This window comes from Manacus candei, unplaced genomic scaffold (genome assembly GCF_025592945.1).
Source record: "Manacus candei isolate 608988 ecotype Guabito, Panama unplaced genomic scaffold, ASM2559294v1 h1tg000024l, whole genome shotgun sequence".
Classification (NCBI taxonomy): Eukaryota; Metazoa; Chordata; class Aves; order Passeriformes; family Pipridae; genus Manacus; species Manacus candei.
This window is the reverse complement of record NW_026138072.1, coordinates 1,046,374-1,071,880: the sequence shown is the minus strand read 5'-3', so window position 1 is coordinate 1,071,880 and position 25,507 is coordinate 1,046,374. Positions and strand designations below refer to the sequence as shown.

General features: G+C 46.5%; 2 protein-coding genes across 3 annotated transcripts in view; both read left to right on the top strand.

Moving 5' to 3' along the window:
- Positions 1-13,968, top strand: part of SLC1A1 (solute carrier family 1 member 1) — a 51,527-nt gene extending 37,559 nt beyond the window's left edge. For both annotated transcript variants that reach the window (XM_051788413.1, XM_051788412.1), the window contains 6 exons: positions 1,342-1,526; positions 2,145-2,252; positions 7,081-7,203; positions 7,725-7,919; positions 8,450-8,584; positions 11,825-13,968. In XM_051788413.1, coding sequence (XP_051644373.1) covers positions 1,342-1,526; positions 2,145-2,252; positions 7,081-7,203; positions 7,725-7,919; positions 8,450-8,584; positions 11,825-12,071 — 993 coding nt within the window. In that variant the 3' untranslated portion in view covers positions 12,072-13,968. The remainder of the gene's footprint in view (positions 1-1,341; positions 1,527-2,144; positions 2,253-7,080; positions 7,204-7,724; positions 7,920-8,449; positions 8,585-11,824) is intronic.
- Positions 13,969-14,644: 676 nt separating this feature from the next.
- LOC127471321 (uncharacterized) lies at positions 14,645-22,740 on the top strand. The gene is made up of 17 exons (XM_051788082.1): positions 14,645-15,892; positions 16,138-16,242; positions 16,487-16,591; positions 16,992-17,306; positions 17,443-17,513; positions 17,662-17,791; positions 17,945-18,127; positions 18,397-18,522; positions 18,746-18,808; positions 19,159-19,323; positions 19,498-19,616; positions 20,296-20,361; positions 20,664-20,765; positions 21,167-21,266; positions 21,439-21,532; positions 22,096-22,160; positions 22,666-22,740. The coding sequence occupies exons 1-17, from the start codon at positions 14,999-15,001 to the stop codon at positions 22,738-22,740; spliced, it is 2,778 nt and encodes a 925-aa protein (XP_051644042.1). The 5' UTR covers positions 14,645-14,998.
- Positions 22,741-25,507: the final 2,767 nt, after the last annotated feature.

Sequence of the window (25,507 nt, the reverse complement as noted above, 5' to 3'; positions counted from 1 at the left end):
TATAAGAGCACAAAAGTTAATAAGTAAGTGCTAGAGATCATTGTAAGGATCTTCCAGTAAGTTTAAGAGCATCAGAGGAGTCCACGGGTAATTAAGCAATCCAAAGATAATAGATGAAGGTTGATTAAATTTATATGCTTATGAATTTTCATTTTGCTGAGAAATTAAAACAGTCTCTGTAGGAAGACTAGGTGTATATCAGCACAGCATGATCGAGCAGCAGTGACATAGTTGTAAGCACAAAAGAAGAAAAGGAGTCAAAAACCATAAATTTTTTTAATGGAAAGCAAGACAATATAAGGCATTTGTTAATTAAAAGTTTGTTACTCAGAAAAAGGAATGTGGACAGACAAAAGTGAAGAAGTTTATCAAGCCTCTCATTAGAGGTGTGGAAGGCTTGTGGGTGTTGACAGTTTATAAAGCCTAGACTTAACACTGGAGGAGAGGGAGAAAGGAATTCAATAGAATGTGAACACAGAACTACAAACATTACCAAATCAATATACATTTTATTATACTCCTTCCAAATTTCATCTTGTTCCGAAATTCATGAAGAGACATGAATTAAATCCTGAAGCAGGATGTAGTGAAGAATTGCACCCTTTCCTTCGTATGTTGATACTGCACAAGCTCAGAGGAATGCATGAATACTTACCTATTCATCCCATTCTGCTCTAAATTATGGAATTTCACTGGTGTCCTAGTTGTTACTCAATGGTCAACTTATCTGAAATCCAGACACAAACCCTTGAGTTGCTCAGAAATAACCACAAGGATTCTGCATCTGTGGTTTTTTCTTCACGGTGAGGAGTAAATCGAGTGTAGGGGAGTAAATCTTGATGCATGACTGTGCATACCTTGCTATCATTCATGTCAGAAGTCTATAGAAAGGACCCCGTCCCAACTTCTGTGTACTCTGTAACACCAAGTTATACAGTTACTTATTAGACTATGCATAGAGTTACGTTTATTCTGATTTTCTAATCTTTTTTTTCATCACCTCTCTTGTAGTCTTGCTGCAAGTGAATAAAGTCAGTTGCATAACAGAATATAAAAAAAAAAAATCTGCAGTTGTGTAATATAAACTAAGGGGTGCTTTACTCCCTGCTAGGATTTGATCAGATCCTTTCATGGCTCTAAAATACAAAGTGTTCAAGTTCAGTTTAGTTCTAACTTCATTCCTGAACTTGCCCACTTGGCACTTTCAAAAAGGGAATAGAGTGATTGGGGAAGAGCTCCATGTCTTTAGAAAAATCTAAATGTGTTTTAATTTTAGAAAATCTTTAAAGTAAATTCACTGTTTTCAGATGGTACTTTTTTTCTCTTTATTCTAATCTGTAGAACAAAACCCAAGAATACAAAATCGTGGGCATGTATTCCAATGGCATCAATGCACTGGGGTTGATTGTCTTTTGTCTTGTTTTTGGAATGGTTATTGGGAAAATGGGAGAGAAAGGACAAGTGCTGTTGGATTTCTTCAATGCACTGAATGAAGCTACAATGAGAATAGTTCAGATAATTATGTGGTAAGTCCAAGGTTATACTGGCATTTTCTAACAACTTCTTTAAGTGGATTTTGTCACTGAAAAGGTGGGACCAGACTCGGACTTCATGTCTGCTTTTGTATAGTGCTTTGCAGCAAGCAACTTTCAAAGAATGGTTGGTAAAAAGTTTCCTTCCTACAGAATTTATTCTTTTGAAGAAACTGGAGACAGAGCTCTCACTTACTATATACTAAAGAAACAGTCCATTGATGTACAAGAAACCTGAGGTTTTCAGACACTCTTGCTAGAGGTTTATATAAAACCAGTTCAACTGCAGTTGAGGACTTTGAGGACCTACTTTGAGGACTGTAGAATCATAATCACCCATATGCCCTTGTCAGTCTTGAATATGCATAGAGTTACATTTATTCTGATTTTCTAATCTTTTTTTTCATCACCTCTGTTGTAGTCTTGCTGCAAGTGAATTAAGTCAGTTGTATAACAGAATATAAAAAGAAAAAAATCTGCAGTTGTGTAATAGAATATCAAAACATATTTTCCATCTGTTTTAAGAAGGTATAGTGAGAGAGAAATTATTTCATGGTGAGCATGCAGTATTTCCGAGAATGCATTTTTGATTGCCTTATTTTTGCTTTCTAGGTATATGCCAATTGGTATCGTGTTTTTAATTGCTGGGAAGATAGTAGAAGTTGAGGACTGGGAAATCTTTCGTAAATTGGGTCTTTATATGGCTACAGTAATAAGTGGGTATGTAATTTCTTAAAGATGAAATTGTATGTGTTCAGTTTTTAGCACTCAGTTGATAACCACTTAGTTATCCATAACACCTACTCTTCTAGGTCAGAGACAAAAATTCTTATCGGTGAAAATTATGTGAGGATGTGTGAGGATGAATTGAATGCATGTTTAGCTGAATGTATGTTTTGTTTTAAAGAGTCACTACCTTGCATTCTAAAGAAAAAAACCAAAACCCAAACACAAATACTTTTCTTGTATTCATTGTTTCATCTTCTTAGCTTGGTGCTGAAACAAATAATATTGTATTTTGGAGAGTAGTAAGGCTTCTGTGAGATACTAGAAGAAGCTGGAAAAGAGTGAGGTTATGAATTATGGCTTATCAGGGGTTGCCAGCCTATCAAACATACACAAATATCTGGATTATGTTGCAACCTCCATGGGACTTTTGGGCCCTAGGTGTACCATCATAGGCCCAACTTTCCCTGCCAAATCCAAATGCATAGTAAATACAGTGCACAGTAAATGATGCCAAAGAGGAGACTAGTCCCTTTCCTTCCCAGTGCAGAGCAGGCTGCTGACGTCAAAAGAAGTCCTGGGAATTGCACTGTTTGCTAATTACTCCTTCAAGGCAAAGTTAGATGGTGAAGCTGCAAAAGAACAAGTTGCAATCTGAGTAACATAGCCAAGCATCACTTTCTATTCTTTTTCTAAACCCTTGGCTATGTAGAATAGTCTGTGTGGAGGAGATTACACCTGCACAACATGGAGCCTTGAAGGAGCAGAGCCTTAGAACAACTGCTCCAAATGATACTGGTAATAATATAGGTCATTTTATGTCTCTGACGGCTATCCTACAAAGGAGCCTTGTGGTAGATAAATGGATATTACAGGCCCAGTAAGTTAAATGCATTTAAATTTCTATTTCCAATTCAGTGAGGCATACCTTCTAGGCTGTCTTGGTTCATTGCTTTAGCATCCACTCCTATAATTCCTTCAGTATGCTAAGGATTTATATGTGTTTTGTCTAGATGCTAGATCCAAAGTTGTTCAAGAGCTTCTTTCCCCACGTTATGCATATGCATGTTATTCTTCAAAAGACATTCACATGCTTTATGACAACCAAGAAGAGAGAAGGTGTGGTAGTTTGAAAAACCTTTTCTCTGAGGTAGTAATGGTTTGCCCCACTGATAATACCGGACCAATCAATAGTCCACGTGCGCCCTACGGAAATTACATACCCACAGAAACAGAAGAGAAAGTGGTGAAGATAGTTTAGAAGGTAGGTAGCCATGATCTGAGCCACGAGGAGGCAGGGGGCCAGTGAGCCCCTCTGGGGGCCAAGGGCCCCCAGCCCCCAGCTGAGGCTACGGGAGACCCGGTACGGTGTCAAAGCTGGACTGGGTCCCGTAATCAAGAGCTGGAAGAATTTCCTTACTGTCAGCAGCAGCAGAAGACATTGAAAAGCAGTAGCAGAGCAGTCCTGAACAGAGACAGTGATGGCTAAAAGCCAAAAGATAGCCAGTAGCAACGAGATAACGTGAAGCCGGCTGAGAGACGCAGAGATGTTCCTGCAGGAGGGAGAGCTGGCAACAAAACAGGAAAACTCAACAGAGCTGGTTTGGGGTAAGACTTCATGACTTTCCCAAACCCCAGAGACTGCCTGAAGAGGAGGGGTGGACTTCCAAACCCTTAGGGAGTCCTGAAATGCAGCAGCAGCTAGACAGAGAGAGAAAAGGAACTGAAAAACCAGAGCTGTCCTGAGAGCTGAGCCAGGACAGAATGTGGAGGAGGTGGCCGTGCCCTCTGCTGATGCTGTTGCTGTTTTTATCGTGCTGGCGAGCTGAGACAGAGCAAAGAGCTTTGGTAAGACTGAACTGAAAGCTGCCTTCAATGTTCTAACCCAAGAGGAGTGAAGATCTACAAGGAAATCCCCCGAAGGCTCGGGCTCGGGGTTGGAATTTCCACAAAGTAAGAATAGAAATCCTGACTGCCATACTTAATCTGCTGCCTCAGGAAAATGAAGGACACTAACCAGTGCCACAAAAAACTGAAATGAGGGAACTGTGGCCTGAGGAGTGACAGAAGGACTTTTTTCTTCTTGGACTTTTGTTTAAGGAAAGGAGAAATTTAATTTAATGTAAATATATATGTGGGTGTAAATAAACCTTTGTAACTATTTTCCCCTTCCCCCAGTAACGAATGGTTGTGTTTTGTCTGAAAACTCTCCACATGAGGTGAAAAAGATATCAAGTCCATACCATCACTAAACCCTCTCACAGGGGCAAACTGTGGAAGGGGGGGCTTGAACTCAAAAAATTAGATTCTTGGGAGTTTCAAACCACCACAGAAGGGTAATATTTTAGTCTTAAATGCAAACTTCTTGATAAATAGTCAAGAAGGAGTTCTTTTGACTTCAGTGTTACACAGTGCCTTCTCCAAAGTACTTCAAAGTAAACTACTACCACATAGTCTCCTGTTCAGCTGGGGGCCATGGGCTTGGTTTGACAGGCAAAACAATTTTAAGTAGGTTCCCATATGCCATCAAAAAAAATTGTATGTAGTGAGGGTGCCCACTTTTACATCCTTGGAGAGAAAAAGTCTCTGTTTCACCGAATTACCTTGCACATGACACCATCTTCCCTCAAGGGTGCTCGGGGAGATCTCTCCAGCATTTCTGTCTCCTGAAGAATGGTGTCCCATGGGTGCTGTTTAAGGTGTTTTGGAGAGCAGCACATTCTCTGCAAAACTGACCATCAGGGAGAGCATGTTGTAATCAGATCACAGGAGCAGATATGACAACATACACACAAGGCTATAGGCTGCAGGGGAAAGGCGCTTGTTCTGTGTTTTCCAGCCTGCAAGAATACCCTTCTTCTCACCTCTCAGCAAACAGGAGAAATGTTGCTTGTCGTTTTGGTTTCTTAGATGGCACCGTTCCCACTATCTTTTTGGTTTACATTCTTATTTGTTTGACCTTGCCCATTTGCAGTGTGTTCTGTTCATCAGCATCTTCTGTAACTGTTAATTGTTGTCCCTTGAAACTTGATCCTGAGAATTACAGGTTGTCTTAAATATTTCTTGTATTCCCTATCAAGAAAGTTGTGCAAGAGCATGAAGCCTGATGTTTCTTATCCTCCTCTTCCTTTCCTTTAGCCTTCATATCCAGCTCATCTTTAATCTCACCTTCTTCTCAACTTTATTATTCATGACCTTTCACATTTTCAACCCTACCAGCTCTCATCCACCACTATTTGTAGCACATCTCAGTCTTATGTCTCACTCAGGTCACTGTGAGGGAACAGACTTTTCCCGGTGCCTTTGGTCCAGTTTGCCAGTAAATATCTTAAGCCTCTTAAGTTTAATGGTTGCAGTGTCAAGATGAGGGTATGTTAGCAGGTAGAGCAGAGGAAAGTCAAAGTAGGAAGCATAAGTGCCAGAGGAAACTCAGCCTGAAGTGGAAAAAAACAAAAGGAAGCTGCAGCAAGCAGACTTTCTTTGCCCATGCCTTTGTCTCTTCTGAAAGCAGCAAGGCAGCTGCATCCTTGGATGCTGTAGGGAATGGCAGCTTGGGATTCTGAGTGACAAAGTTCTTTCTGTCTTAAAACTGAAAACTGTTAGAATTTCTATTTTCAGTTACTGATTATGATTTTTGGTCTAAAAATTTCTGCTACTTGCTGTGAATTGCATTTTATGCATGAAAATAAATGTTACTTCAAATTTGTTTTATGAAAATCAGTGGTGGCAAAGCAGATATGCACAAATACTTTATTTTGAAAACACCATGTTACCACTAAAAATATGAGGATCTAAATTTTTCAAAATAACTAAGACACTATGCTTTTAGACTAAGACATACTTGAAATGTTTACCCTCATCAACACCAAGTAGCACCCATACCACTTTATATTTTTTCTACATATTCTGCAGAATTCAGTTTGTTCTCAGGCACCATTGTATAAATTGCTAGGTTTCTTTCTAGAGTTACTTGCAATACATGTTTCATGCTGTTATTTACATTCCACTAAATAAATCATATCTTCACATAAGAACGAAAACTTTAATGCCTGTTGCTTTTAAAAAGGTGATTTTCCCAAGGAAAAAAATACATAGATTTTGTGGGTGATTTTTGGTGCTGTTGTGGATTTCTGTACTGTGACTACTTCTCTCTTAATTGTCTGGTTTTGGCAGAACAAATAGTACCATGACTTATCGCTATCTTTGTCAGCTGCTCTGAAATCATAAAACATTATTACAACACAGTAATGTGCACATGAACATATTGTGAGGACAGAATAAAAATCCCAAGGTCATACATGACAACAGTTTTGCAGTTTATGTTTCCATGCTATAATTTCTTTTCTCAAGAAGCTGATATTGCTATAATTACTTTCAGCCTTCAAACATAGGGAATATTTCACAGACTCTTCACATGTATTTCATTTCAAATGTACTTTCATAAGTCTGTTTACCTCTAATCTTAATGCCCACAACCTCTGCATGCATATGCCTATGGAATTACTGCTTCTCATTTTTATCAGTTTAAAATTATTTCTAATAAATCAGTTAATTCTTGTTCTGCTTAGGAAAGACAAATCATATATGATCTCTCTCTCCCTTCCAAAAGGAAGTGTAGAATAGCATTAGTTTGCTTTTTATTAACAATTATTTATTAACAATATTATTTATTTTTTCTAAATTTTGCATACAGATGTCACTGAAGTCACTTTAGTGTTTCATAAGTGTTCTTGAGGACAGAACTAGATACCTATTATCACCATCTTAGTAAAGCGAGACAGAGATGGATCCATTTGTTTAACTAGTCCATTTTATTTTGCAGACTTGCAATCCATTCTGGTATAATTCTACCACTGATCTACTTAATAATAGTAAGGAAAAATCCTTTTCGTTTTGCGATGGGGATGGCTCAGGCACTTCTGACAGCCCTCATGATTTCTTCCAGGTAAACAAAAGAAACATCTTTTCTGTAATGTTCCTAGTAGTAATTGCATTGTTTGTGCTCTGATTTTATTGCTAATTTGTTAAAAGTCCTGGTATCAGCTCAACAGTTCACAGTGCCCTGGAGGTTGAAATATAGCTTTTATCATCATTTCTGTGGTACCCAAAGGGACACTATAGATTGTGCTGGCCTTATACCAAATGAGGGTCTGCCTCTCCCAGAAGAAGGCCATTCAGCTCATTAGTCACAAACTTGATAGAGTTGAAGCCATTGCACAGTCTCTGTGACTACATATGCCAGGGCAGTTGTACCCTGTGATTTTGAGAATAACCAAGACTTTGTTATTTCTTCCAATAACTAGAAGATATAGCAAACGTTGCCTTGCTTTTCTAAGGTGCAGCCTTTCTTCCTGCCTTAGATGTCCATATGAGTCTTACAGCAGGTCATGCTCTGAGAAAAAGGAAGGATAAGGGAAATGGTGTGAGTTTGCCTGCACTTACTTTATGTATTTCATTATGTGCCAGTTCAGCAACTTTGCCTGTCACCTTCCGCTGTGCTGAAGAAAAAAACTCGATTGATAAAAGAATCACCAGATTTGTTCTTCCAGTTGGAGCTACCATCAACATGGATGGCACAGCTCTTTATGAAGCAGTAGCAGCCGTATTTATCGCACAACTGAATGACTTAGCACTGGATATTGGCAAAATAGTTACCATTAGGTAAGACTAAAGCCATTACATGCTTTTTGTGGGCAGTGAGGATTTTTGTGAATTACAGTAATTTTGGATACTCCACAGGAAAGTTTAGACTATAACTGACAGCACAGGAAATAACGAGCATTCTCACTTCTTGTTCTGAGGCCTTGCCAGTGTAACCTGATGAGGAGGTGGGTTGGCCAGGGCATGCAGCTGGTATACAACAATTGTATTGCTGGCAATTTGTTCTGGAAATTGCCATTTTCCTTCCCTGCAAACACTTGCAAACCTAGCTCAGCCTCTACCTCTGATCTGTCCAGTTTCCTTGTTAGATGTGTGTTGCCTGTTACTTTGCAGTGTAACCGTAACGGTATCTGTACATGACTTGTCCCATAAGCTTGACACTAGACTTTGAGTAGATACAATTCAAGAGGAAACTGGAACATTTGGGCCTTCTTTCTTGCAGTGAAGTAAGCTCATTTGTGTCAGGAAATAGAGTTTCTGTGAGCAATATGTATTCTAAATGCCTTTTTTGGGCTTTATTTGGGATTTAGTGTCACAGCTACAGCAGCCAGCATCGGGGCTGCAGGTGTCCCCCAAGCTGGACTTGTCACCATGGTGATTGTACTGAGCGCCGTTGGCCTGCCCGCCGAGGATGTTACTCTGATCATTGCAGTTGACTGGCTTCTGTAAGTTTATGGCACTTGATATTTAATTAGTTTTTCTTTTTTTTTTTTAATGTTTACATGAGTTGCCTGGGAATATGTGAGTCTGAGAAAGAAAGCAACAAAATCATTTAGGACTGTTGCAGGAAATGGACAAAGATTATTCTTATGGTCAAGCTTGTTCAGAGTTGAATGCAGTAGCGGCTTTAATTGTGAGAGAAGCCCTACTGCATGGAATGGCAGTGAATAACCTCACATTCAGAGGTGCTATCAACCTTAAAGTAGCAGCCACATAAATCATGAGCATAATGCAAACTTGACAGTACCAAAGAGTGCCTCTGAAGTGTCAGCAGCCACCACATTATGCTAAATACAGACACCATTAATAAAAATCAAATGTAACCACAAGTATAACATCTTAGTTGATTTCAACAAAGCACATAGAATCCATACACTGGTGAAGAGGTAGTGGAGGACAATATGAACTAAGCAAAACTGGCCCTGGACTCCACATAGCAGGCACGCGCATGGTGGGCTATACGTGGGACTGTGCTGCTGCCACTACTTAGGTAGGGCTGTTGTTCACTAAGAGCACTGGCCCAGCACCTTGATCAACAGACACATATAAACTCAGAAGGCTTTCCTTATGCCTGATCCCAGCTGTCTCAGAGGACTTCAAAACCCCTCAGTCCCATTTGGCTGCTCTTTCTGGAGAGAAGCCTTTTCACTAGAAATCTTTTCTGTTCGAGTTACACTGAGGTTTTTCTCTGCTAGTTTTGCAAAAGCCCAAGGAATCACAGAATGTATTCTGGAGTTCAGAAAGACATTGACACTCAGTTTTGTGCCATGATTCACAGCATGACAGGATTCACAAGTTAAGGAGTATAATTTTACTATGTAATACAGCTTTTTTGCCTCCTAAACTGTGTGAGCTTTAGTGCTCAGACCAAGGTCTTGTTCATCTGCAGTAACTCAGCATGGATGATATTTCATTGGTATCAGTCCAGAGATCTTAATTGTTTCATAATCTTTGCATGTCTTCTTTGGCTCATATTTACACTCATATTTACACTTCTTGTTCCTCCCCCACCCTTTCCAATAATTTTCTTGAAGGATTTCTGGCAGCAACCTATGTATTTCACAGATCTATTTCATTTATTTGATTATATAACCCAATTTTGCAAGTAGAGAGAAATGCCAGTCTCCAGAAAATCAGGGCTGTTGGATGGATCCAAGAATCAATTCAATTTATGCATAAGCATAATTGCTCCAAAACAAGCAGCTCCAGCCACAAGTACATTCTCCCAGTCATCTGTCTAGAGCGGGCTCTAATAGCTTTGTTTGCTGTATTCCTGGTAGACATTTAACTTTGTTAAGGATAGTGCAGATTAGTACAAACCACTGGCTTAGAGCAGTTATCTAAAGAGTCTAAGGACAGAACAAATGTATATTGGTTCTTTTCCCAAAGTACTTTTCCAGCCTTCTGCAGATTGCAGCTCACAGAGTTCCTGAGTTAAGAGGTGTTTTTTGTCATCTTCTTCCCTGAATGCCTCATTGTTTTGGGACCCTTGTTTCCATAATTCCTGTGGAATTCCAAATCCTAATAAAGTGTTGTGCAGAGACATATTCTACATCCTAATAATTTTATTTGAAGCCCTCTATTTCTTTTGTGGGAGTGAGAGAGAGAAAGAGAACAGTAATTCCCATTTTCTCATAGCAATCATAACTTTATGATCTTGCCTCCACTTTCAAAGTCCACAGTTTATGTGATTCTTAGGCTCAGTATGAATCATGGAAACTACCTGTTCCACCATGAAGCATACAAATAATTCAAGATGTTTCTGGTTGGAACTGAGGCATTTTTCAGACTAAGGTTTCTTGCTGCGTAAAGCAAATTAAAGATTAATTTTTTGTACCAGGGATCATTGCTAGTGCATTTTGCACCTCAGGGGATGGAATGCACATCGTGATGCCACGTAGATTATTAACACTTTCGCCTTTTGTACTTACTGCCTAAAATGTATTATTTTGCAAACTATTTGATAGTAGTGGCTCATTAACAATCCAGCAGTTAATTATGAACTTACCTAAGTTTTATTGCCTAGGCTTGAGGAGTTCTTCCACATGTTAAATGAAGAATAGAAAAATTAATTGATTACAAGTATTATAATAGATGAGCTTCCAGTTCTGTTGATTTGTCTCACTTGTCAGACTGATTCTACCAGAATTTTTCTTTACCTCTCTCCCTTTCCCCACCACATATTTTTATTCCACATGGAAAAAAATGTGGGAATTTTTTTAGCTCTAGAGTTCAGCAGTTCTAGAAGAAGAATATATATCAGACGTGCCAATTCACTTCACTGTTGTTTTGGCAACGTATTGCAAAATATTATGAATATGTCAACCTCAACATCTCTGCATAGACAGAGAAACCTGTTCTGCCACAGAGCCTTTGCACTGTTGTGTAGCTGAAAAGAAAAACAGGGAAGAATGGCCTTTCACTGTCCATACTTCCACACCAATTTTCAAACTTTGTTATATTGCAAGGGGTTTGTTGCTCCTCTGCCAAGTAGTGGCAGATTTTTAAGGCCTGCAAGTGACATTTCTGTTTGGAGAAAAATCAACAGTGCAGAATTATCATATTCCTTTAAGTGACTTGTTTAACACTTTCGCCTTTTGTACTTACTGCTTAAAATGTATTATTTTGCAAACTATTTGCTAGTAGTGGCAAACTTCAGCCCTTTAACAATGATAAGCTAGCAGAAGATAGCCTTTCCTCTTTCCAGGGTTTGGGTCAGAATACTGAAGATGCTGGGCTAGGTGCTGATGTGGCTGAAGACATGGCTGTTAGAATCACAAAAGGCACAACGTAGGCTCTTCCTTCTGCTGCACCCCACAGTCTCTCATCACAAAGGAAAACAAAGGCCCTGCGTAGCATACTTCAGGGCCTGAGAGGTGATCCTTGCAACATTTTGTAAGGGTGTGCCACAGCAATGGAATTCTACTCTAGACAGACAAGTCATATGACTTGCATTTTTGCATGACCTATATACAACTTGTCATGAAAGTGACTCCAGGCTTCTTCAAATACATGTGGGCAAAATTCTGTTTCTTGTTCTAGACTTTTTTCTTTTAATTGAAGAATTACCCCAAATCTGCAGTGGGAGGGAAACAGTGCTGCATTTGCTAGAGTAGGCTTACTTTTACTAAAAGGATTTTCTAAGTAACATACTGAATGGTTTGTCTGACATTTTTATTCCATAGGGATCGATTCAGAACAATGGTGAATGTCTTGGGAGATGCCTTTGGTACAGGGGTAGTGGAGAAGCTCTCTAAAAAGGAGCTGGAGCAGATGGATGTCACCTCTGAAGTCAACATAGTCAATCCTTTTGCCTTGGAAACAACAATACTTGATAATGATGGAAGAGAGACCAAGAAATCTTACATCAATGGAGGCTTTGCTATAGATAAGTCTGACACCATATCCTTCACACAGACATCTCAGTTCTAAAGCCAGTAGCTTTCAGGTAAAACAGGAGCACTAAAGTACGTGGCCATATGCAATATCTCAAAAAGGTTAAAGGATAATTGAGAATGAATTACGTCTCACTAGCTTTTGATTTACTACACAGATTCTGATTAACCTTCCAGTTCTGTCCCCTTCTCATCATCTCTCTCAACAGTTTGAACTCACCACTCTTAGTACGTGCTGATAGGTTGAAGAAAAAGACAGTTGTACAATACTTTTTTTTTTTTTTTTTAAGAATATACATTTTTGCTGAGGCTATGAAATGCCTCTTTGGAATCAGCATGCTCATAAGTGGGTATCTTAGCTGGGACAGCCAAATGTGTTTTACTCAGGAGTAGCACAACATTTCACACCTTACCACATCACAAAGCACCTATATGAAATACCTTTTAACATCCTTGCCTTCTAAACAGGTCGCACTGTACTTGACACCTCCTGTAACTTGATCATTTGCCAAATTGCTAATTTCTGCAGCTGAGGGGATACTACTTGCATGATTCAGGAAAAAACAGACCAGAAGGGCCTTGAAATAAGTACATTTTACTGTGAACAGAGTTTAGTTTTCTTTAATTATGAAATAATTAGGCATGGAAGAATTTCTAGTATTTATGTAGCTAAGTTTCCCCATGCCTTTCATGTGAGTGCCAACTGCTGGGATTGGCCTTCAGATGTGAAATAAGTTGCTACAAGTTTGCTCTTCTGGCATTTGAAGAGCTTTTGTAAAGTGATATTTCACCTATTTAGGTCCACTTGGATGGCCTCTTAGTACATTTCCATCAGAAAGAGAAAAAAGAACGTTTTCTGTTGTTCACCTTTGATTCTAACCAAATAATAGTCAGCTCAAAAGAAGCATAGGTCATGAAGATGAAAATGCACAGTGCAAATTCTAAACCTTTCCTTCTTGGAATAAAACCAGATATATTATCAAGATATATAGAAATCGGACTGTTTTTTCTAGAAAGAAGCCGCTCTGACTAAACCTTTTACCCAGACCGGTTGGTTTTTTTGGCTCCTTCGTTTAGTTTGCGAGTTGAACATGCAAGTTTATAGCTGCAACACTACTACAGTGCCAATATGATATACCTTATGAACTGTATCTTATGAACCATTTCTGGACCCAGAAATTCATGTCCTCGGGTGGCTTGCTATAGAATAAGAAGCACCGAGAACCTCCTCATAAGAAATCTCCATTTTCTAAAACATTTTATACAAGATTTCCATGGTGCAAAAACCACTCTCTCAAGGGAGGAGTTGCTGTAACAATTTTTTCTTTTTTGCCTTGCACATTGAAGTAGTTAGCCATTTTATATATAAAGTAAACTGAAATTCATATACAGTTCTTTGTTTGTAAATAAGCTTGTGGTAAACATAATATCTCACTCATATGCTAACAAAAAAACCCCTCCAAGTTCCTGCAGTGTTATATACTCGATTCAGTCCTACACTTTTGTATTGAAACAAACCAGAAGCGTGCCAAAGAGAACTGATTATTTAAACTAAAAATAATTTACTGTAGATTTTGATAAATTGCACCTTAAATTAATGAGACATAATACTGTATTTAAATTAAACATCGTAAATTGTATGGAAATGTTAATCTAAGTATTGGTATGTTTATACAAAATAAAGAAAATGTACCGATTAAGTAAATCAATCTTTCACCTTTGCAGAAACAGTATGAGACAGTCTTTATTTGTGCAGCTTTGCATATGGGAGGAAAAAGCCTACCAGTTTCCATGACTAGCCTATAGTCTACGCTTTGTCTTTAACTAGCTTTTTAAGTCACCCTTTATGATCACCTCATTATGTAGTCACCCTGTTAATGACGTACTGTGAACAGTGTTCCTAATGTGTTAAAAATAAATAATTTCTCTCTTAACTCGTTTTAGCCTACTATCCTCTCCTTACTGTAGAGTATTGAGTTCCTTTAGCTATAGAAAGAAAACCAAACCCTATTGAATTCAGGATTTATGTTATCTTCACTAGTGACTCAGCTGTAACTTTGGCAAGAATTACACTTTTCTACCATTAAAATAACTCCTTAAGAGAAGAGTGCTGAGATTGCAAGAAAGCCCTCTTAACTACATATAATCTGGACTGGGAGTATGCTATTAAATACACACGAAGCAGGAGATTGTTTATCTATTAGTTTTTTATGTGGATCAATTCAGCTAAGCAGAGGTTGACAGTGCTGTTTTGCCATCCACTCACCACCAAGAGACCAAACCATATGCTGAAGATACTGTTAAGACCAAGGATGCTCTTTTTGACACAGTATTCCAAGTATGTACCTTCTGTATATGTGGAAACACCGTGCGTGGGCATTGTGTCCTCTTCTCCATAGCGTCCTGATCTGGAAGCTTTGGAGAGTGGTGGACAGTCTCCCATCAGACAAGCACCAGCAGGTGCACCTCCTAGTTGTGGGGGGACACGCAGACATCTGGGCCCCCTCCTGGTTCTGGGAGGCCATCTGAACATCTGGGTCCCCTCAGGGTTGTGAAGGGCACCCCAAAATCTGGATCCCTTTGGGGAGCTGCCCAGACAGTTGTGTCCCCTCCTGGTTGTGGTTGGCACCCCATACATCTGGTTCCTTTGGGGTTTTGGGGTGCCACCTGCCCCCCATCTCTAGGAGCCCAAAGAAGGAAGAGCAGCCAGCGGACACCCCCGCATTCAGCTGCCTTGGTCTCCTCAGCACTGTGGGACTGTCCAGAGGTCCCCAACTCAGGCCATGTGTCCGTGTGGGTGTGTCCCTGTGCCTGATACTGAAGCCCCTCGAGTTCCAGGAGCATGCTCTCTGCTCAGCCCCCAGTTCCTGACCCATTGGTGACTCACAGCACTCTGTGTAGCTGCATCACTGCCCTCAACTGCGCTGTACAGGGGCACCCCAAGGTGGGGCAACACTTGAAGGGATGGAGGAGGTTGGACTAACACTGTCCCCTCCAGCCCAAGATGGAATGTGGATGAACAGCAAGGGGAGCAAGGGAATTTTTGGGTCCCTAACCTCATGTTCTCCCCCCGAAGGTGGGGGGACTGAAGAACTAGGCGGTGATCAGGGAAGACCCCTACAGCCAGGAGGTCCTGACCCACCATGGCTGGAAGCACAGGACTCGATGATCTCTAAAAGTCCCCTCCGATCCGATGTGTTCCATGATTCCATAGCTCTGTTACAACCCGCTGCCAGGGCCAGGTGTTACCTGGCAACAAGAGACAGCACAAACACAGGCACATGCCTGTGGCTGGGGCTCAGAAAGGCAGAGGAGGAGGAGGAGAAGGAGGAAGGGGGCTGCTGGCTGCCCATACTTCTAACTTGCTGGGTTCCTTCTGAGCACAAACGCTCCCATTCACCCAGGACAGGTGCTGTGTTTTGGGGCAGGGCACAAGCCATGGCCTCAGTCAGTCTGGTGCAGCTGCTGGATGATGCCATCGGGACACCTGAGGTAAACGTCAACTTAGAGGCCCTCCGCAAACTGCTGAAGCTCATGCTGGATCACCTGAGGCTGCTGGGCATGCAAGATGTGCTCCCCTCGGCTGTGGAGGAGACCCAGCCTGCCAGATCACACCCTGGCCTGCAGAAGGAGGGCAGGACTGAGGCCAGAGCCCAGGACATGGGGCAGCAGCCCCAGGAGCCAGGGGAGCAGCTGTCTAGGAAGGACCTGCTGCAGGGGACCAAGAGTGGCCCTCCAGTCACCTCCATGACCACCAACATGGAGAAGACTGAAGCCAAAGAGAGTGGCATCTCTGATGCAGAGGCTCCTCCCAGCCCCCGGAGTGCTCCTCTTAAGATACCCCCATCCTCCTCTGAGGTCTGTGCACTTATACCAAAGTTTTATTGAAGCCCAAGCTCACAGCGGCACTTGGGGTTTCACTGTGGGAAAGGGGGTTCTTGGGAGGAAGAGCTGGGGATGAAACACTTCTCTGGGTGCTTTGGATCCTCTTCATGCAGAGTCTGTCTCTACTGACGCAGGCTGTGCCATTAGCTCCCCAGGGCAGGGGCGGGAGCTCTCGGGGAGCTTTCGCCTGGGGCTCACCTGCCACCCGTCTCTCCTAGGCCACAGCTCTATCTCAGGATCTCTATGAGGATATGGCTGGGATGAAGGCCACACAGTCCCGCATGGGAGAGGAAATCCAGAGGATCAAGGAGGCACTTGGCCAGGTGAGCTACCACCATCAGCAAGGTGTGGGTCCGAGGCGGCAGCCAGTGCCCTTGCCTCTACATGCTAGAGGTTCAGCACCCCTGGATCTGGCCCTGCCAGATGAGTGCTGCTCACAGTGCCTGGCTACCAGGCTTGGCCAGACCCTGTGCTACCCCCCACATGGAGAACATGGCAGGAATGAAGGTCCTGCAGGTACCCAGGGACCCTCTCCTGGGGCTCAACCTCACCACCTCCCTCTCCTAGGCCACAGATCTCTGCGAGGATCTCCGCAAAGAGGTCGATGAAATGAAGGCCACACAGTCCCACATGGAAGAAGACATCCAGATGATCCAGAAAGCTCTTGGCCAGGTGAACTGCTGCCAGTGCAGGAGGGAGAGAGCTGGGTCCCCACACCCTCCCTGCCCCTCACCATCTTGCCCTGCCATCCCTGGCCTGTGGCCCTGGGTATTGCCCAGCATGAAGGGCATCAGGAGGGAAGAGAGGAAAGGATCCACCAGGAGCCCCCCAACTCTGCCTGCAGGTCAGGACAGTGGTAGAGGTCACTGCCTGCCTTAGCCAAAGGGATCTTGAGGCTCTTTGAACTAAACAGCCCTGAAAAAGGGGAACATGGGTGCTGGGAATGAGAGAAGGTGAGGATGCACCAGTGCAGGGCAACCAGAGCTGCCAAGGGTCCCTCTGGCTTGTGCACAAGATCAATTGTGGATGCTCCTGGGTCCTGACTGCTGCCTATCTTCTCATCCCACTCCAGCAGAACCTCCAGGATCCTGCTGGCCATCCACTGTCCCTCCATGACCAGTCTGCCTCTACCAAGCCCCACATTTCAGACATGGAAACCCTGGGGTCAGGACCTGATACCCAGAGCACCACCCCAGGGATACAGACAGGGACCCCCAGTGCCCAAAGTGGCACCACCGGGACACAGCCTGGATCCCAAGCAGGTCACCCAGCAGTGGAGAGAATCACCAGAGACCTGTGTGAGCTCCAAGGCCAGGTCACCTCCCTGCAGGGCCTGGCCAGTGACCTGCAGGGCCTGGCCAGTGACCTGCAGGGCGAGAAGGAGAAGGTGAGCCTGTGGCAGTCCCTGAGAGGGCTGCAGGGATGCCAGGGGGAGTTGGCAGGGAGGAGGCAGACAATGTTCTCCCTCATGCTGGGAGAACATAAGGTCTGTGCTCTGACTCTGCCAACACCACCCTTCCCAGATCAGGCAGCTGGAGGATGCCCTCGGAAAGCAACATGTGGCTGATGGCAGAGACAAGATCTCCCAGCTGGAGTAAGAGGATGGGAGAGGGCTTTGTATCCTGTGGGGCTGCAAGGGAGCCTGGAAGGTGGCCAGGAGTATCCGGTTTGGGCGGTGAGGGACACCCTCCAAGTGGCCGTGGGGAAACTCAACCTACTTGTGCACTCATCTCACTGGCCAGGCCTGCTCTGCAGGAGGTTAAACAGGAGCAGAAGGAGCTGAGAGAGGAGCAGAAGGAGCTGAGAGAGGAGCAGAAGATTACCAAGGCCACACTGAAGCAGCTGGTAACAGCCAACCAACTTCAGGAGAAGGTGAGGTCCAGCAGGAGCACTCCCACTGTTGTCCCAAACAACAGGGTGCTCCTTGTGGGGTTCCTGGCCGCATCCCCTGCCTGGCTGGGGCTATTGAGCCACCATGGCATGCAGGTCTGCTGGCTGCATCCATCCTACCTCCCCTTCCTGCAGCTGGATGAGCTGAGGGCAATGGTGGGGAGTGTAGAGCAGAAGCAGGCAAAGGCAGCAAGCCCTGACCAGAGCTCAGACACCAAGGTGCTGAAGAAGCTCCTACACGACTATGAGATACTCCGTGAGCGGGTGGACTCCTTGGTGCCACAGCAGGAGCAGAGGTCACTGCCACAGAAGAGCCAGGTGGGCAAATGGCAGCATGGGGGGTTTGGGAGGGTGTGTCAGGACCCTCGTATCAGGTCGTTCACTGTAATGTGGGGCAGCCCCTCGCTGTCCCCCAAACTGATTTGGACAAGTCAGCAGCATGGAAGTCAGCAGGAAACTAAAACCTTGATACAAATGTTGTGCTGGCACTGAGGGCTTGTGGCACTGGCTGAGTACCCTAAATCTGTCTCTGTGGGGCAGCCAGACACCACTGGCATGGCATCATCTTGTCGTCTTCCTCCCTGCAGCAGGATGAGGAGCTGCTGAAGAGCATCCAGGCCACAGTTGTGCGGGTGGAAGGGGACTGTGAGCAGCTTGGCTATGTCACAGGAAGCCTCCGGGATGACCATCGCCAGCAGCAGAAAGATATTGAGGTGGGTGGCTGAACCCCCTGCAGGGTTGGAGTATCCCCCAGGCACACCCTAGCCTGGGAACCACCAGAGATCTGATCCCCTGCCCACCTGCTCGCAGCACTCTGTGGATTCAAAGGGCCTTTCCCAGAGGTTTTTGGGTAGCAAAGAGCATGGGATGCTTGGCTGGCCAAGAGGTAGCTCTTATCCCTGCTGCAGTGTCATGGAATGCTTTCTGTATTGGAAGGCTCTGTTCCGGTCCCTGGAGAGTCTGGAGAAGAAAGCAGACAAGGAGGACCTGCTGCTGCTGGTACAGTCTTGAGGGGCCTGTCACCAACCAAGGAGTCTCAGGCAGGATGACAAATGCCCCTTGTCCTTTGGGCGCTCAGTGGCAAAACTGGCTTTGGTATGGGGGGAGGGTGTATTTCCAGACTGGCTGCAGATCCCTTCCCAGGTCCCTCTATCTCCTCTCTCTCCCTGGGTCCCTTCAGCTGGTGGGATCGACCCCACGGGGGTGATGGGGTGAGCAGGCCATGCATCCCTGAAAGGGGCACAGTGTCCCTGCAGGAGCAGTTTTACCTCTGTCCCCAGCGGACACTGGCCCTGCCTGTTGAATCCCTGCCCTGTCCCCACCACTGTCCTGCCTTTCCTCCCTGGTAGAAAGAGGATAAAGCCTCCCTGGGCAGCAAAGTCAATTGCACCCAATTTGAGGCAAGCATGGAGAGTCTGGAGGAGAGGATGCGGGAGATGCTGAAACGAGTGTTGAGCCAGGAGCAGCACGGGCAGGAGGTCCACCAGCAGCTCCATGGTGCACTGGACTCCAAGGTACAGGGTGCCTTGTCCCCACTGCACAAAACTGGCTCCTTGGGGATTTTGAAGCCCAAAGCAGCATCCCTCTCAGGATCCCCATCTTGGCTTTTGCCTGAGGGGGGATCCTCAGGCAGGATGCTCCACGTTCCATCCTGGGGCAGCTGGCTGAGGATGTGCATCTGTCCACAGCTGGATCGCCTAGAGCTGGGACCTTTCCAGAAGCAGCTGGAGGAGACCTGGGGAAGGATGATCAAGGAGCTCAAGGATGAGATGTCAGTCACTGCAGATGATGCTGCAGGAATTAAACAGTGAGTGCGATGGGCATGGTGTTCGCTTTGAGGACAGCACTGGCCTCGTTTCCTCCAGCTATTCCAGCCAGTGCCCATGTGGTACCCTGGCATCGGACAAGAATAGCCAGCGAACCACAGGGATGGTGACAAAGCATGATGACTCTGCATTCTCCATCCACCAGTAGCATGTTCACCACATCAAAGGAGGTACCAGGAGGGGCATCTGCAAAATGGAGCGCTCCAAACCAAAACTGGGATGTGGGTGCAGAGGTGCAAGGATAGGGGACAGCAGGTCATTCTTGCAGGCAGGAGCACAACATATGGCACCACAGGGCTGGGTCATAACCTGCCCTCCTGGCCAGGCACAGGGCAGGTCATGAGTCCTGACAAGACAGTGACACTGGGGTTCAGATGGCAGCATGGGCACCTGTGTCCTGCCTCTCACATCCCTCCCTGCCTACCCTGGGCAGCTACAAAGTTCAGAGGTGCCAGCATTGCTTGTCTCTTTTTTCTTCGGTGGGGGGAAATTAGGCTCAACACCCTGCAGTTCCCCATGCAAACACTGTGAATCCTTGCAGCGACATGCCTGGCACCTGCTGCTGCCTGTGAGCTCACCTGTGCCCAGCACCTGCTGCTGCCAGTGTGCAGGCAGCACTGCGGCCTTGCCAGGAGCTCACCAAACTCCTTCCCCCCTTAGGCAGCTGCTGGTCCCTTACAAGTGCCTGTCCTGCGACCGGGACCTCAACATGCAGGTGCCTGGCCCGTGAGTAGCACCCAGCACTGGTGTATCGGGGGGCTGCAGGGGTGGGACGGGGGGGTCGGGTGCCAACAGTGCCCAGTGTCAGGCATGGGGGTTAGGGTGTCTGCCTTGGGATCTGACTCTGCTGAGGCCCCTTCACAGCCCTGTCTGTTAGCCGGGAATGGGAACCCCTCCAGAAACCTCTCCCTGAGAGCAGCAGGCAGGGGAATGCTGTGCGCTACAAGCCTATGGGTTTTGGGGTGCTGTCCCAAGCTGAGATGGCTCATTTGTCCCCATCACCCACCCATGGCTCTTGTCTTCCCCAGGCACATTGACACACTCCCGTTCTATCCGCCAATGCCCATCAGCCACACTGCACACCCCACTACCATCATCACAGAGGAGCGAGCACAACAGCATGGTTACAGGTAGGGCACATGGGGACCCATCCCTGAGCCCTGGGGTGCAGGATAGTCATACCCTGGCGGAGGTAGAGGGAGTCAGGGGGCCTGGGTGGGGCAGGGAAGCAAATGGGGCCACAGAGGGCCAGCTGTCCTTGCCCCAGTTCTCGAGGGTTTTAGAGCTCCTGCTGCACTGCCTCATCCAGCCCTGGTCTCAGTGGCACTAGTGCCACATGTCATCAGTTGTATCTGATCTCAGCCTGACCTCAGGCTTGGTGGGGGGTTGATTCAGCACAGTGGGACAGGCATGGGTCTCCTGCAGCAGTTGTAGGGGAGTCGGGAGGGACATGCCCCACTGGGGCACTGTGGGATGAAGCTCAGGGTACCACAGAGCTGGGCACTGATGATTCCTGTACCCTGGCCCCCAGGAAGCTGCCCAATGGCAGGTCCCACCTCAAGATGCAGAGTGACAGGGGCCAGTACACATCCAATGCACAGCTCAAGGATGCCCTGTGGCTCTCCAAAAAGGTAGGGATGGCAAAGGGAAGGATACATCAGGGAGCACCGAGGCTGGGAGGGAGATGCTGAGCATCTGTGGGGATTCGTGCCTCAGTTTCCTCAGGGAAAGCTGCATGGGGAAGGTTACTTGGGGATGCTGAATTGGGCTCAACATTGCAGCCAGCCACTCTCTCCTTCCCAGCCTGGTGTGACCGAGCTGCTGGGCACAGATGGCTGCATCAATCACAGACAGGAGCACAGGCCTAAAGTGGCAGTGAGGGCACAGGACAAGCTGGGTATGGCCCTGTAGGGCACTGGGGAAGGGGGGAGTGAGTTCCAGCTGTTTACCAGCAGTGGGTGAGCAGGGCTCTGTGTGCATGGCTGAGCAGGTGGAACTGTGGTCTGAGGTGGGCTGAGGAGGGGCGGACACAGGATAGATGGGGAGAACTGGTGGATGCGGGTGTTTGAGCTGGAGACCAGTGTGGGGATGGCCCTGGCCAGTGTGGGACAACAGCCTATCTTCTGGAGAGCAGGGGCCAGCACTCTGTCCCGCAGGGTCTCTGGCCAGGCAGGTACCCCTGCTGCCTGTCCTGTCCTGGGCTGGCAGAGCTACCCCCAGCTAGGGCTGCCCCTGGGCTGCAAGGGGGCTCATCCCTGTCCCTACCACCCTACTAGAGCACCGACCAGCCTCTGACCCCCGCCACTGACCCCGGGCACCATGGCATTTGCTGCAAATCCAGGTTCCCCAGATGAAGCACCTGGACAGCCAGCACCAGGGCTGGGACAGCTGCCCAAAGAAAAGGGATTTCTTTCAAAGTTAATAAAAAATTTAACCAATTGTTTTTTTGAATTTTCTAAGCAAGATTGATTTCAAAACTACCCTCTCACCTCCTGCCTCAGAGCCACCACCGCAAAGCTGGCCAGGTACCTCAGGGAATGGCAAAGGTTCAGTGGTGGCAGGACCAGGGGAGCATGGGGGGCACCCCCCAGGCTGGGTGGTGTGAGAGAACTGGGAGTGTACCCCCAGAATGAAGGCAGGGGAAGGAGTGGGGCCAGGGGATGTCCCCGAGCCAGGTGGAGGGTCTGGGCCTACCCCCCAACCCATGGGATGTGGGGGACAAGAGGTGGAGTCCTTGGGGTGCTGGTTGCCCCACACGTGGGTGCTGGTGCAGCAGGCTCAGGGTGCCCCTGCAGCAGAACTGCTCTTTGGCAGGGCTGGGGGTGGGTGGCAGCCCGAGCAGCGCTGCTCCCTCTCCCACCCCGGACCCAGGGGAACTTTGACATTATCCTCAAGCCCTGGGAATGTAGTGAACAGGTGGGACCCCAGCAGAGGGTGCTCAGAGCCCCGGGATTCCTGTGGAAGGTGAACCACTGTCCTCACCATCCTTTGCCATTTGCGCTGTCCCTGGTGTCCCCTCTGTCCCCACAGGTGACCATGACTGTGCAGCAGGTACAGCAGTTCCTACACCACTCATCCCTCACAGGTCCTCAAGGTGCCCAGTGACATCATTCTCATCTGTGTCATATTCCCTGGCTCTGTGGGGACCCCTCAACTCCACCTTGGAGTGCTTCCCCCAGGTGGGGACCTTCAGGGGGATGGGGACCATCGGGGTGGGGACATCCAGGGTGATTGATCTGTGGGGACAGGGACGTCAGGGGTGTTGGGGTCCTTGGAATATTGGGGACAACCATGGGAGTTTGGGGACAGCTATGTGGTCAAAGACCTCTAGTGCTGGTTTGGGAGTTTGGGAAACTAGGGCATTAGGGGACATGCACGGTTGCAGGTTTGGGACTCTGTCTGTCCCACCAAGTCACAGTGCTCAGCACCCAGCAGGCTCAGCTGTGGGCACCCAAGGGGGACAGAGGCAATGCCTCTCTCCTCACAACCCTACATACTGGTGACCACCCACTGCCTGGTGAGAATGGGTGGGGTCGATGGGTGGGTGGTCCCCTGGAACCATAGGGTGTCCTTGCAAGGGAGGACATGGTGCTGGGCAGGGGTCCCTGGGCCATATCCAGGCAGTCATCATTGCTGCCACTGTCCACCCCAACACCATCAGGACAGCGTGCTGGGAAGTCAGGCTGAGGAGGGGCGGGACTAGGGGTGCTGGGAGGTTGAACGTGCTGGAGGAGGATGGGGACATCTTACCCTGCTGCAGGGGAGCAGGATGCTGTGGGATGAGGATACCTTGGAATTTGAAATGACTGAGAGCCCAGGGCTGGATGCCTGCTGCCACATGCTGGAGGATAAGTCCAAGACTGGCTGGCAGGTTCAGATCTGCTTCTGGAAGACAGTGGATATTTACTCCAGAAACTTTACTGCTGGGACATTTGTGGCAGCAGCATTTCCAGCACCATTCTGGTTCTTTCTCTGGTTTCTCCTATATTGGATGCAGTTGGTGATGCCTTAAAGTTTTTTGATTTTTTAATTTTTATAGATTTTTAGAAGTAGTTATGTAGTGGATGTAGATTTTAATGTATCGGTATTTCTAGTAGAAGTAACTACAGCAGCATATAACTCAGGTATCATTTTCACACTGAGGTCTCTACCAGCATAATTAACATGCATTCTTTTGCTGTCTCACGGTATTACATCTCTTACCAATATTTTCCAGTAAAAGTAACGGCAGTAGCTTAACGGTTGCACATACCAAACCCCGCCCCATATCAATCCCTCAAAATTCTGTTAGCTATTTAGTCTCCTTATCAAGGTAGAATTGTAGAAAAACACCTTAAGGCCTGCACCAGAAGATGTAAACATAGGCATAACAACCTTCAAGCCCGGACCTTTGGAGGGCCTCCAAGGACTCAACGTGCGGAGAGGAGGATGAAGGTTATGACAGAAGGGTCCCAAACTCCCCCAGACTCAATTCCCGAGGGGGTGTGCCAAGGGGCAGAGTGAGGTGGAACTGGGGGGTGGGCGAGCAGGGATTGGTTGGACATCATTATAAAATTATAGAACCTGTATCCAAATGCGCGCGTGGTGGTTTGTATTCCTGGGGCCTGGGGGCTCATTAAAGCTTCTGCTCTTCTTATCTCATCTCCAACCTAAATTGGCCTGGAGTCTTTTTTCCTCCTCGGTCTTTTATGCAATTGTCCTAGTTAGAACAGCTGGGACCAATTCATCACTGGATGGGTGTAGACCAGGACTGTGTATTCTATGGCCTTCCATGCCATTTCCCAGAAACTGTTGTCAGTAGAGGCCTGCCAGGTAGGAAGATGTTCTTGTCCTCATACCCTTTTATGGAATTCCCTGCTCTGAGGGAAGGACTGAGCATTCCTGCCTGAACTGGAGAATATATAAACTTGGAGTTTCAGAACCTTTTTACCACTCGTGGGATCCAGAGGAAGACTGCAGCTCACCACTCTCAACCAGACTGCAGCTCATTGCTCTCAACTGGACTGCAACCACTACTTTTGATCAGACTGCAACAACTCTCCCACCAGCAGGTTTTTTCCCCTCTCCCTCTACTTTGGACTCGGGGGAGGGCAAGAAACACCACTTTGGTCATGCCCCAGGGTGCTGGGTTATACATTTGGGTTTTGTGGGTTAAAACCAAATTGCTTGTCTGTGTAATCATACTTATTGTGTTATTTTATTAAACTGTTATTCTGACTTATAATCTCTCTTTTGAGTTGAGTTCATTTCCCCTGCTGGTTAACTTTTAAAACAGCACAGCAATATTGGCTTTGCAGCAGTGTTATTTTTCCCCAATTTCATTTGAACCTATTGCCTCCAGAACTTCTCTGAAAACTTCATATCTTTTTCTGAATTTGCATCAGCCAAAATCTTAGTCATCAAAACCTCCTCTCCACACTTAACAGAAGTCCTTCTTTCCATGGTTAAGCCCTGAGAAGCCAGGGCTCAACCGTGCTCTGCACGGGATGACATCTCCTCTCCATATAGTTCTGGCTGCAGGGCACCTCCAGGAGGGAGGACAGACTTTCCAGCATCCATCCCCTGGTTCCATCCTGTAGGAAGACTACTGCAGCTTCTGTAAGCAAAAGGACATGGGGCCAGGCTCCCCAGCCTTCTCAGGGCCCCTGACAGGATCATCCTGGCTTCTCCAGGTTCCCAGGAGGGTCGCATTGGAGGATGGGAGGCCAGCTGGAAATCTGTGGGTAGAGAGCTACTGGGGTGGGGAGCCACAGCAGCAGTTGGAGAGGAGATGTGAGAGCAGGATAAGGCATGGTGCTGTGGCCCCATGGGGTCCATGATTTCCACTCTCAAACCAGCAGGAGTGAGCTGGAGCATCTCCGAGTGGTCTGGG

What these genes read in the sequence shown, in the direction of transcription:
- LOC127471321 (XM_051788082.1), top strand. Translation starts at nt 14,999, where the DNA reads ATGGAGGAGGTTGGACTAACACTGTCCCCTCCAGCCCAAGATGGAATG. An exon ending in GATGCTGCAGGAATTAAACA is followed by an intron (nt 19,617 to 20,295) that starts GTGAGTGCGATG and finishes TTCCCCCCTTAG; the next exon opens with GCAGCTGCTGGTCCCTTACA. An exon ending in CCCTGTGGCTCTCCAAAAAG is followed by an intron (nt 21,267 to 21,438) that starts GTAGGGATGGCA and finishes TCTCCTTCCCAG; the next exon opens with CCTGGTGTGACCGAGCTGCT.